This window comes from Xyrauchen texanus, chromosome 14, assembly GCF_025860055.1.
Source record: "Xyrauchen texanus isolate HMW12.3.18 chromosome 14, RBS_HiC_50CHRs, whole genome shotgun sequence".
In the NCBI taxonomy this organism is placed as follows: Eukaryota; Metazoa; Chordata; class Actinopteri; order Cypriniformes; family Catostomidae; genus Xyrauchen; species Xyrauchen texanus.
The window spans coordinates 6,194,851-6,208,076 of NC_068289.1; the positions used below are offsets into that span (position 1 = coordinate 6,194,851).

Consider the following 13,226-nt stretch of genomic DNA (forward strand, 5'->3'; position numbering starts at 1 on the left):
ATGGAGTGCTCTAAAATGTCCCGGTAGACGGCTGCGTTGACTCTGGATTTAATAAAGCACAGTGGACCAACACCAGCCGATGACATGGCTCCCCAAACCAACACAGACTGTGGAAACTTCACACTGGACTTCAAGCATCTTGGATTGTGTGCCTCTCCATTCTTCCTCCAGACTCTGGGACCTTGGTTTCCAAATGAGATGCAAAATTTGCTCTCATCAGAAAAGAGGACTTTGGACCACTGAGCAACAGACCAGTTCTTTTTTCTTTAGCCCAGGTAAGACGCTTCTGACGTTGTTTGTTGTTCAGGAGCGGCTTGACAAGAGGAATACGGCATTTGAAGCCTCAGTCCACTCCTTGTGAAGCTCCCCACACATTTGAATGGCCTTTTCCTGACAATCCTCTCCAGGCTACGGTCATCCCTGCTGCTTGTGCACCTTTTCCCTCCACACATTTCCCTTCCACTTAACTTTCTATTAATGTGCTTTGATACAGCACTTTGAGAACATCCAACTTCTTTTGCAATTACCTTTTGAGGCTTTCCCTCCTTGTGGAGGGTGTCAATTATGGTTTTCTGCACAACTGTCAGGTCAGCAGTCTTCACCATGATTGTGAATTCAACTGAACCAGACTGAGAGACCATTTAAAGGCTCAGGAACCCTTTGCAGGTGTTTAGCTGATTAGAGTGTGACACTTTGAGCCTACAATACTGAACCTTTTCACAATATTCTAATTTTCTGAGATTCTGAATTTGGGGTTTTCATAAGCTGTAAGCCATAATCAAAAATTATATCAACTAAAGGCTTGAAATATCTTACTTTCCTTGTAATGAGTCTATATAATATATTAGTTTCACCTTTTAAGTTGAATTACTGAAATTAATGAACTTTTGCACGATATTCAAATTTTTCCAGTTTCACCTGTATTTGGTAACTAGAATACATATTTCTCTGAAAAAAAAGGAAAAGAAAAGGAGTCAGAAGTTGGGTGGAAAACATACATTTATAAACAAGGATGGGTATTGCTACAGAATTCCCGATTCGGTTCCGATTCACAAGCTCTCGGTTTGATTCCGATCTCGATTCATAGGGGTACATATCTGAATACAGAATTCTGAATGATAGATGTGCAATAACTGATAATTATCAATGATAATGTCTGGTGTAAATGAGCAACCTCATACCTGTGCTAATCTTAGACCTGATTTATGGTTGTTGGGAATAGGGTGGGATGCTAGGTATAAACTGGTGAAAAAAAAATGATTAAAGAAGATTTTGATTCCAATTTTAATTCAATACATTTGCCACTTTGGAGTGCGTGCTCACTCTTGACTTACTATAAATGCCACATTCATTTGTTATTTGAATATAACAGGAAGACCGTGTGTCAACCGTAGGTTTTTTTTATGCTTGTTTATGCAAATATGTGAGATCAGAGACACAGATGTCTTTACTCACTGGAATCATCTCAGGATAATTATCTCTCTATTAATCTCTAAAGCATGCCGATATTTTAATCATACTTTAATACTGTATATATTAATGTGTGTATTGGTTGTGTTTCTTTCGACAGGGAACATGCAATGGTGTCTGTGGGTTTCTGTGTGGTCAGCACAGTCAAAAGAGCATATCCACTGGAGGACGCCACACATATAGCATTAAGTACTTTTCTTTTACCAATACTTTATCATATGTAGTAAGTCAAACACATGTGTAGATCTTACTTTTTTAGTGAATTTCAAAAGGAAAATATATTGAAGTCTCTTCATGTCATCTGAATGTATTTTACACACTTTTCTCTTTTCAGGGACTGTTCGTAGATTTCTGGAGAACCATGGTGAAAACATTGAAACTGTGGTGTTTGCCGTTTCGGATGTCGAAGAGGTGTGTGCCATTTCATTTTCACTGTTAAGCAACAGCTTCCATCCTTTAACTCTCAACTGTGTGCTCTCATTCCCTCATAAAATTCACCTCAAGCTCAAATTTATGTTTGTGGGTGTGTGTTTTGTTTAAGTGAGTGTGAGCATTTTACAGTATGCATTAGTGTTTTGTATGATATACAACATAAAATAAAAACTTTTATTTCTGCCTATTGAAAATCCTTTTTTTTTTTTCATGAACCTAATCTATCACATGATTTGCTGTCCATGGATGGTGCAGTAATTGTAATTATTGTTTCTGTTATCCAGTCTGTGTACAGAAAGTTAATGCCGTTATATTACCCACGCTCAAAGAAAGAAGAGAAGGCCAGCCTGCCTCTTCTCCCTGCTGACATTGGCAATGACGAGGGGGAACCTGTTGTCCCAGAGAGACAGATTCGCATTGCTGAAAAGCCAGGAAATCTGGAGGGTGAGCTTAACAATAGCAAGATACTAATGAAACCACTTTTATTTTATCTAACACCTTTTTAAAGCTTTCAGGTGGATGAGAATGATGGTTATAAACAGCATGCACCTGCCGAACTGTTAAATGAACCATCTCTTCCTCCCTGGTCATTCATCGCTTTCTGTTCTCACAAATCCAGTTCAGCTGGCAATGATCCACAGCCTCTTTATCCCACAACAGGTGCTCCGACTACTGCAGAGTTTTCTCCTTTCAAACAGGCCCTGTAAGAGTGTGTATGGGCACTTATATGAAAAGAGGAGAATGAGTGTATATTTGGATACCTTGCTTGCCATGGCACTTCGAGCACATGTGTATATTTATTTGTTAGTGGAAGATTGAACTTGTATATTTGTTGGCTTGTCATTATTTCAAGCCCAGATTGTGTGGACTGTGTGCCAGCTTTGTTAAGGTGATCACCTCTCACTTAAGCTGACGATCCAACTCAAACACACTGAGCAAAAGCCAGGCCCTATGTAAATAAACACACTGCTCTTCCCTGCTTGCTTTTGGATGCTTTAGTCCAGGATACGCAAAGGCAGCCCAAGTTACCAGTTTAACTATTATAAGTTATTTTCAAGGTAAGGACATTTATAATTCTGCTTAATTTTGTTTCTGTATCTTTGCTTAAGCCAATAAAAATTACAGCAAACCCTAATCAGAACAAACATGATCCCTTAAAGACGAAGCTCCAAAATAACAGCGGTTTCAAACAGATCTGTATCCTGAAAGTCCTCTCCCCACACACATACGACCCCCTGTCTCCCATTTGCTGGAGAAACAAATAGTCCTGCTCCAAACTCACACCATTGGTTGAGCCAAAGTGGCTATGTTGAACTGGTCATGATGCTCAAACAAACAGACCAATGCTTTTGGCCACATGGATACAGTATTTACCCTTTTCGAGGAAATGAATGGCTTACTTATAGTTGTCTCTGCATATTATGCTGGGATAGAACAAAGTATTTTAACATCCAGAAAATAATGCACTTCACCTTTAAGAAAATGTACCTCAACATATCCCCAAAAATGGCACAACTTCTCTGACTTCCACAATGCAATGAACTTAATGGTACAATTAAAATGTGGTTCACGTGGGGGACTAATCTTGCGTTTTTAAAATTTTGATGTAGGGTGTCCTGCAAGGTTCAGTTTTGGGGCTCCTTCTCAAAACATAATCTGCAGTACAATTACAACTTTGTCACCTTGGTTGTATTATTACTTTGACTTACTGTTTATTGTTTCATCACATATTGTGACCTTGAATTGGTCAAAAACCCTTTGGATGGTCTTGATGGGAAGCAGAGGTGCTTGTTCCCATACTTTGGCTCTGAAAGACTATAAGAACGTATGTTTCATGCTCAAATCCTAACGCAGCCTCACAGTCTCCATTCTGGCTGATCTCCTCAAGCCCTTGTCCCCATATGTGCCCTTTCATCATGTGATGCAGGCCTGCTTGTCATTCTGAAAGCAATATTAAAGACAGCAGGTGACTAGGCCTTCTCTAATAGAGCACAGTCCTTATGGATTAGTCTACAAACTATGTAGGGGTTTCAGGGTTCAAATTGTGCCTTAACATACTTGTCTAATCTGCTCTCTCCATTTATTTTTCTGTCCAGTTCCCTTCATGCCCATTTTAATTCATCTTGTATTTTCAATTTCTGTTATTACCTTTCATATTACCCTTACTAAAAAGATCTGTGGCAGTACCGTTGTACTGTGTTTGTATCAGTTGGTAATACCATGGTACTGTACTTTGATATATGTTATGGTACTAAATGATTATCGTATTAATGTATCATGGTATTTACATGGACTCAGTAAGACATAGCTTCTAGCAGGGCACATAAATCTAGAAGAGACATCTTCAGGACTCAGTTAGACAGTCTGAATGTTTGGCCATACTCTTCTTGTTTACCTGTTCATGTCTCAATGTGAAATGTTTTTTCTTTCACAGTCTGAACTGTATTCATGTGGTTTTGCTGAGGAAATTAGAAAAGTTGTTTTTGTCTTTTGAAACCGGACTTTCCTTACATTTCTGCTCAGATATGGCTAATGTTGGCCTGTAGTAGAGCTCTGGCAAACAAATGTAAACCCAGACAACAAGACTATAATTTATGCTTTGTCTGGCTGTACATAATACACCGCTGACTTTCCCAGCTCTGATTGTGGGTGGGAGTTCAGGCCTGGTGGAATGTACCATACTGTAGTGCTCAGTAAACCTGGAAATGTCCATTTCAAGTATGTGAGAGAATATTTGACCTTGTATCACAGCAAAAGCATTTGTGCTTCAGTGCACTTTTATGTCCCATTGGTTTTGTTTTTCTTGTAAAATCCAGAACTCAGTGTAGTGTATTAATATGAACTAATATGTGCATCATGGTGATGTTCTTGTAATTTTCTACAGATGATTCAGGAGATGACTCACTGGATTCGGACCTAGGGCTTGTAGGATGTCATGCGTTCGCTCGTATGGAAGGGGACGTGGATAAGCAGCGTAAACTCATCCTTCAGGGTCAACTGTCTGAAGCAGCCCAGCAGAAACAGCACCAAAGAAAGTAAAAACTCAGTTGTCTTATACCATCACCTTTTACAAAAGAAAAAGCCTTGTTTAAATGGCCAACTACCACATTATCCCACCAAACCCTTTAGAGTAATGTGTTTTAATTTTGGCAAAATACCATAATTTCTAAAAGTATTAATACTGTAAAAATACCATAAATTAATATTCCTTTTTCATAAAACACGAACGGAACAAATTTCTGTGCAAATCATTCATAAATTCATGTGTACATAAGTTTGTACCATTTAATTGAATGCAACTCTTTATGTAGGAAGAGTTTTATCTATGATTTATATAGGAATTCATTCTACTCATGTTTTATGAATGAGGCATATGTATTCTGAAACACAGAAAAGAATTGGTGTATTTTTCTAGCGTTCTGTATAATACATAATTGTAAGTAGTTTAGATGTAATGTAGTTGTTTCATATCTCTTTACAGTTATAACCGCTGGCTGTGCAGAGCTCGAGCAGAGGACCTGTCAGACATTGCAGCGTTAAAGGCACTATATCAAACTGGTCAGTTGATCTCACTTGAATATTTTTGTATGTTGTAAATATATGTTAATGCATGTGGTGTTCCTGTAGTAATGTGAAGTGCTCTTATGTGTGTCTGCTTCATCTCTCGCACATGCTCATTTGTTGCTCTGTCTGTATATAGCTGTGCACATGTGGACTTTGTTCCCTCCATCTGTGTGTTTGCACTTTGGGCAGGAAACCTTTGTTCCACCTCATTTGAGTGCAGCATCAGGGGGTTCTGTAATCCATTTCTCGTTTCTCAATTTCAGGATAAAAAATAACCACCAAAGTAACAGTTGCTGTGTTAATATATATTTATCATCATTATTGTAATTTTTTGGTTGCTTAAGTCATATAGGATCAAAGCTTGTTTGTTAACTCACCTACTGAGTTTAAAACCAGTTACCTAATGTCATTTTACTACAGTTTGTACACATTATGTCCACCAAAAGCAGTAGTGCCACCAAATTAAATGATTGAATTTTGCTTTTAATCATCATTGCTGTAAATCAAGCGGGAGTATTTTCAGTCAGACTGGCTTGTAGATCTTACACGCACTGAATATCTGAATGACATTGTCTCTTTTGACCAAAGAGGGGTACTCTTTCTCCAACTGTTTACCTCAGCAAGCATGTACAAAATACCCCATGAGGATGGATTATATGAAAACATCAGGTTACACACCTCCAAATGTTTCTTATAATATACTGCAAAACATGAATTCTAAAATATTATATATAATGCATTATATTCAGTAATTATTTATTAATTAATTATCACACGTGCAAGAGTGCGATATGGCCCTATGTCAGCACTGCTGTGATTCAGCCGCAGGCCGAGTCCCGTTGGTAATTACTGCAGTGCTGATGTAGGGCTATATATCATGATTGCGAATGAGATATTGCTTATATGCAACAGTTCAATGAACAAGTACATTTTTAAAAATTTGGACAAACTTAGTACGGTCATAAAAACGCATTTGTGCTTGGAACTACTTTATTACGTGACCAATCAGAATCTGCCATTGCTGGTTCAACACAAATAATGGCACAAATAGTTTGCATTTATCACTTAATGTCATACAAAGTCCAGTAAACATAAAAAGAAAGCTAAATCCATATTCGGTGTGACCACCTTTGCCTTTAAAACGGCACAAATTCTCCTAGGTACACCTGGACACCGTTTTTCTTGGTTGTTGGCAGATAGAATGTACCAAGCTTCTTGGACAATTCTCCACAGTTCTTCTATCTATTTCGGCTGTCTCAATCACTTCTGTCTCTTTATGTAATCTCAGACTGACACGATGTTCAGTGGGGGGGCATTGTGAGGGCCATGACATCTGTTGCAGGGCTCCCTGTTCTCCTATTCTAATCTTTTCTATTTGCAAAAATAATGTTTGGGAGTCTAACTGTTATATTTCTTATTGACACTTAAGGTGAAGATAACCATCTTAAGACAAATGCTTTTGTGAAACATCTTATGTGTGTTTGCATATTAGTGTGTGTGTGTGTATATGTATGTATATATATATATATATATATATATATATACATACATACATGCATACACATGCATACATACCAGCCACAATTAGTTCCGGTCCTCAAATCTGATTGGACAAGAGACGTTCCATGAGTGCTGACGGTCTCACCCCATCATCACTCAGATGCTTCGCTGTGTGCATCACTCCGCTTGTGTTCATGCCATTCTAAACTAAAGTGTAAGAGCAGTGCAGATGTGTTAAGATCAGTCTCTTTACATTTTATTTTGTGACAATACAACTTTTAGCCAGCAGGTGGAGACCAAAGACCATTTTTATGTGTAATATGAGCCAGATAATGACTTGAAGTGAATCAGCATCACTCAGCGTTTATATTCAACAGCACTCTGTGATCACTCGTATTACTACTACACTACTAAAGTTAGGAAATGGCTTTAAATGAACAACTTCAGCATTAAGCCTTATCACAGCTGAGAGACACAAGGACAATATGGCAGAGGACATTGCAGTTGACGTGAAATAGGGAGGAATACCCCCGCTTGGATGGCTATTTTTCCACTGAGAAAACAGGATGCATTTCACCAAAATTACATTATTTTCAGAAAGCTGACTAACAGACTACAGCATCATCAACAGGTGATCGCACATGTGCCATCTATCTCTCTCTCACAAGCATGCACACACACACACACACACACACACACACACACATCCTTTTTTCTCCAGTACCATGTTAGAAACAGCCGAAGCTGTGATGCTAGTAGATCTGAATTGATACTTTGAGAGGCTTGGACGCATCATTTGGTTTGAACCAGCAATGGCAGATTCTAATCTGTTGCGCAAGAAAGTAGTTCCATGCACATATGCGTTTTAAAAAAAAATTGTATATAAGCAATATCACACTCGCAATCATGCTGTATGGCCCTAAATCAGAACTGCTGTGATTACCTACGACACTCGGCCTATAGCCAAATCACAGCAGTGCGGATATAGGGCCATATCGCACTCTTGCTCGTATGATATTGCTTGTGTGTGTGTGTGTGTATGTATGTATGTATGTATGTATGTATGTATGTGTGTATATATATATATATATATATATATATATATATATTATACACTCACCTAAAGGATTATTAGGAACACCATACTAATACTGTGTTTGACCCGCTTTCACCTTCAGAACTGCCTTAATTCTACATGGCATTGATTCAATAAGGTGCTGAAAGCATTCTTTAGAAATGTTGGCACATATTGATAGGATAGCATCTTGCAGTTGATGGAGATTTGTGGGATGCACATCCAGGGCACGAAGCTCCCGTTCCACCACATCCCAAAGATGCTCTATTGGGTTGAGATCTGGTGACTGTGGGGGCCATTTTAGTACAGTGAACTCATTGTCATGTTCAAGAAACCAATTTGAAATGATTCGAGCTTTGTGACATGGTGCATTATCCTGCTGGAGGTAGCCATCAGAGGATGGGTACATGGTGGCCATAAAGGGATGGACATGGTCAGAAACAATGCTCAGGTAGGCCGTGGCATTTAAACGATGCCCAATTGGCACTAAGGGGCCTAAAGTGTGCCAAGAAAACATCCCCCACACCATTACACCACCACCACCAGCCTGCACAGTGGTAACAAGGCATGATGGATCCATGTTCTCATTCTGTTTACGCCAAATTCTGACTCTACCATCTGAATGTCTCAACAGAAATCGAGACTCATCAGACCAGGCATCATTTTTCCAGTCTTCAACTGTCCAATTTTGGTGAGCTCTTGCAAATTGTAGCCTCTCTTTCCTATTTGTAGTGGAGATGAGTGGTACCCGGTGGGGTCTTCTGCTGTTGTAGCCAAGGTTGTGCGTGTTGTGGCTTCACAAATGCTTTGCTGCATACCTCGGTTGTAACGAGTGGTTATATCAGGCAAAGTTTCTCTTCTATCAGCTTGAATCAGTCGGCCCATTCTCCTCTGACCTCTAGCATCAACCAGGCATTTTCGCCCACAGGACTGCCGCATAATGGATGTTTTTCCCTTTTCACACCATTCTTTGTAAACCCTAGAAATGGTTGTGCGTGAAAATCCCAGTAACTGAGCAGATTGTGAAATACTCAGACCGGCCCGTCTGGCACCAACAACCATGCCACGCTCAAAATTGCTTAAATCACCTTTCTTTCCGATTCTGACATTCAGTTTGGAGTTCAGGAGATTGTCTTGACCAGGACCACACCCCTAAATGCATTGAAGCAACTGCCATGTGATTGGTTGATTAGATAATTGCATTAATGAGAAATTGAACAGGTGTTCCTAATAATCCTTTAGGTGAGTGTATATAAAATTTCAATGAAAGCTTTTGGAATGCTACTTGCTGAAATGACCATGTAAGGTAATCCCAGAAGGTGCTCTTTGGTTGGGTTTCAAACATATACTTTAGGAGAAAGTCCAGGGCACATCGTCCGGTTCCAGAAAAATAAAGAGCCTTTATTCAGATCATGGCTATCACGATATAAACATTACAATGACTAAAACACTGCACACTGATGCATCTCGTCCTTCAGCCTTCCTCCGAGTGTGTCAGGTAGAAATGATTTGCAGGTGTAGATGTAATTAGTTGCTCAGTAGAAATGGGAGAAACCAAAAGAACATGGACCGGAAGATGTGCCTTGGACTTTCTTCTAGAGCAGGGGTGCCCACAATTTTTTGTGTGATGATCTACTTTTAAATGACCAACTCAATAAGATCTACCAAATAAAAAAAACACAGTTTAATTTAAAATAAGAATATGCTTGTTGGGACTACTGCATGTATCCCTACATGGAATTCATCTTCTAATTAATAAAACAATATATAATAATGTTCAATGTTGATATAATTCAGTTTTAAAACTAAACCCAAAACACCTACAGCACAATAGATTACAATAGCCAGGGCATTTACCTTATTCTGATGATTTGCACTGAATGGAATCAGCCAGTTTTGCCTAATCCGGGCAGTAGCATCGCAATTTCGCGCTCCGTTCTCAGATGTCCTTGGAAGGCGCGTATGTGCAAACCATTGTCATGGCAACTGAATAAACAAAACCTCGCCTGGTCAATATTTACTCATCAAGTGAGAGTCAGACAGAAACTAAAAGAAGGAAAGACATTATATTTATTTGTATTAAATTTAACTAAAGTACATTTACATTTTGTGCGATCTACCAGCATTGCCTTTGCGATCGACTGGTAGATCGCGATCAACGTATTGGGCACCCCTGTTCTAGAGTGTGTGTATATATATATATATATATATATATATATATATATATATATATACATATATATATATACTCTATATATACTAATTACTCTACACTGCAAGATGAGTTTGTTAAACAGGGCAAGGTTGAAACGTGCAATGAGTTTGTTCAAATATCCTCTAAAAGAGAACGATATCAGTGAAGGAAACCCAATGGATAAAGGTGTCTGACAGTCTGCCCAGCCTTTGAGGTTGGATTAGGGTTATAAGCTCGGCAGCCTGTCAGACCATAGAGGAAATATCCTTCTTTATTTTAAACCAGGTGTTTCATGATGCTTTGTTTTTTGCTCTTAGGTGTTGATATGTGTGGCAGGACAGTCATGGTGGTTGTCGGGAGGAATATTCCAGTTACAGTCATTGATATGGAGAAGGTAAAAGAGAATTATTATACTTTCATTATGTCATGTTCAGTGTATGGGATTTATGTCCAATTCATCAGTTGCCCACTATTGAACATCTTATGGGGCAGCTAAAGGGGATTTGTGGTGGTACTGCATGAGTTCTGCCAATTTTCGTTTGATCTCTAACCAATTTTTGTGATAAAATTCAAACATGCAGTAGACAAAAGAAGACATATTAACCAAATACTTTAACATTTAAGAAGCTAACATTGAGCTTAATGTTTTATAGTCCCACCACATTAAAATGCATTAAGCAAAATTAAAATCTAACGTACAAGTATGTGACATTGGCCTAATAAAGTTTGAAGACCCCCTGTATTTTTAAAATGCAATTTATATACACTTGGTAAACTAAGGGCAGATTTTGTTGCTAAATTTTCAACTTTATCTTACGTTGATTTGTAATATGATGCTTTATTTTATGTTTTGCACCACATAATGGCATCTGTTATGTTCTCTGCAATGGTAATCTTCATTTGTGTTTATCCTGTTTATGTGTGGATTAGGCTTTACTGTATTTCATCCACGTGATGGACCATATCACAGTGAAGGAGTATGTGATGGTGTATTTCCACACACTCACTGGTGAGCACAACCACCTGGACACTGACTTCCTCAAGAAGATCTATGACATCGTGGATGCCAAGTAAGAGTTATTTCTCTTCCATTATAGAGATACTAAAAACCACCCATATTTCCTCCTCCCTCAGACCTTACCAGGGTTTAGAGATGACATGACTCATTTTGGCTCATGTATTCTTTATAAACATAAATCTCTGATACACATGGAAAATCTAATCACAGTTTCGCAGAAATGCTGGCGCAATGAGTTTTAGCATTTTTGAGCTTCTTTTGCCAAACAGTACTTTCTCCCTAGACCCAAATGTAGCCAAACCACACCACATATGTTCTGAGAATCATAGGGGAATGTCTGTGTCTCAAGCTTCCTGTGTCATGAAGATTCACACAGAGCAGCTCGACCCTGCTGCACTGTCTGTTGTAGGTTATGACAAGCTTGGAAAGCACCATTCAAAATAAGATCCTGCAACGCTGCGTCATGTTTTCACTGAACTACCAGCTTCCCATAGAGTATCCCTCTCTACACTGATTCTCAGAAGAGCTGAGAGGATGCTGGTTACACTCAGAATAGTGAAATAAAATTTTGATATGGATTTTGGTTATCAGGGTTGGAAAATTGAGTGATTGACCTTGACACCTTGTAAATCTGAGTAGAACTGAGGTCTCCATGTTCTCTGCTTGCATAGCCAACTGAGAGAATCGCCAGACTACCACTAGATGCCTACAAACATTTAATGGCTTTATCGTTATAGGATTAAATTGCATAGCATCATGATTGTGTACTAAGTAAAGGATTATTATTTCAATTGAACAGTCCTCATGAAACTTCACGATTGCAGTTTCCTGGCATAGTAGAGGAGTAAAATTAGGATTTGCAGGAGGTGATTGTGAGGTCAGGCATTTGTCATGTATGCAGGGGACACTCTCAGATCGCAGGCAGAGGAAACTACAGTCTTGCAGATACACTCTCCAGCTCAAAATCCTCACACTTTCCGTAGATTGTGGTGATCAACGTGACTCATAAATCTGCAACAGTTTTCATGACACACACTAACTAAATAAAAATGAACACATGTTAATTTTGGTTTTAGTTTTTGGTACACAGTACATTCGAAACAGACATTTGAAACCTTTACAAAATGCCTTCAAAACATGAAAAATCCACTAAATTGCATTAGACAGTCCTGAGAAATGTAATGCAATAAACATATTGAAATAGTTTTAATAAAAGCATTCTCTTGGACAGACTTGAAATATAAAAACGTGAAAACTATGTTAACTGAAAACAAAAACTGAACTGATAGTGAAAACAAAACTCTAGAAAATAAAAAAAAGTATTAACCCTTAAATGCATGGTAATTTTACCAAACACACTTAAATATTCAGGTCTTTAGAGACCTGGCACTTGTATCTATCAAAAATGGATGTACATGTACTAAATGCCCAGATAGTATAATATATATATATTCAATACAATTAGAAAACAATACAATCAAATATATTTTCATGTTTTATTTGTCATAAATTAAAGAGATAATGCAACAAATCAAGAACAGGATTAATTATTTTCACTGAAATTTCATGAACAACTGGCTGTCAAATACATATCGAGCTACACATAATCTACACATGTAACTTATGTGTAGCTTATGTGTATTTTCTCCAGGCACTTGTTGAGTCTAAATAGATGCAATGCTTACATAATTTCATTAGTATTACCAAATGATAATATTCATATCATATTTTTCTTGTGTTGTACTTTCTATAAGTTTTCTTCAATTTAGTTTCTTCATCAAATAACAATGTCAAATGTAATCACTGAAACATCAGTGCCACTTTGAGTAAGAAATAACATGTATAATATGTGTGTGTACATGCATGTAAAATACTGATAAGACACCATTGTTGATTGTTCATTGTTGCAAAAAGTCAACGTGATTATTTGTGTGAATACAATACTCATTTCTCTTGCAATACACAAAGAAATA

General features: G+C 38.0%; 1 protein-coding gene across 2 annotated transcripts in view; it reads left to right on the plus strand.

Annotated features, from left to right (window-relative positions):
• Positions 1–13,226, plus strand: part of LOC127655302 (ganglioside-induced differentiation-associated protein 2) — a 36,846-nt gene that overhangs the window by 5,752 nt on the left and 17,868 nt on the right. For both annotated transcript variants that reach the window (XM_052143032.1, XM_052143033.1), the window contains exons 5-11: positions 1,571–1,659; positions 1,805–1,881; positions 2,187–2,346; positions 4,787–4,937; positions 5,384–5,460; positions 10,553–10,629; positions 11,166–11,305. In XM_052143032.1, coding sequence (XP_051998992.1) covers positions 1,571–1,659; positions 1,805–1,881; positions 2,187–2,346; positions 4,787–4,937; positions 5,384–5,460; positions 10,553–10,629; positions 11,166–11,305 — 771 coding nt within the window. The remainder of the gene's footprint in view (positions 1–1,570; positions 1,660–1,804; positions 1,882–2,186; positions 2,347–4,786; positions 4,938–5,383; positions 5,461–10,552; positions 10,630–11,165; positions 11,306–13,226) is intronic.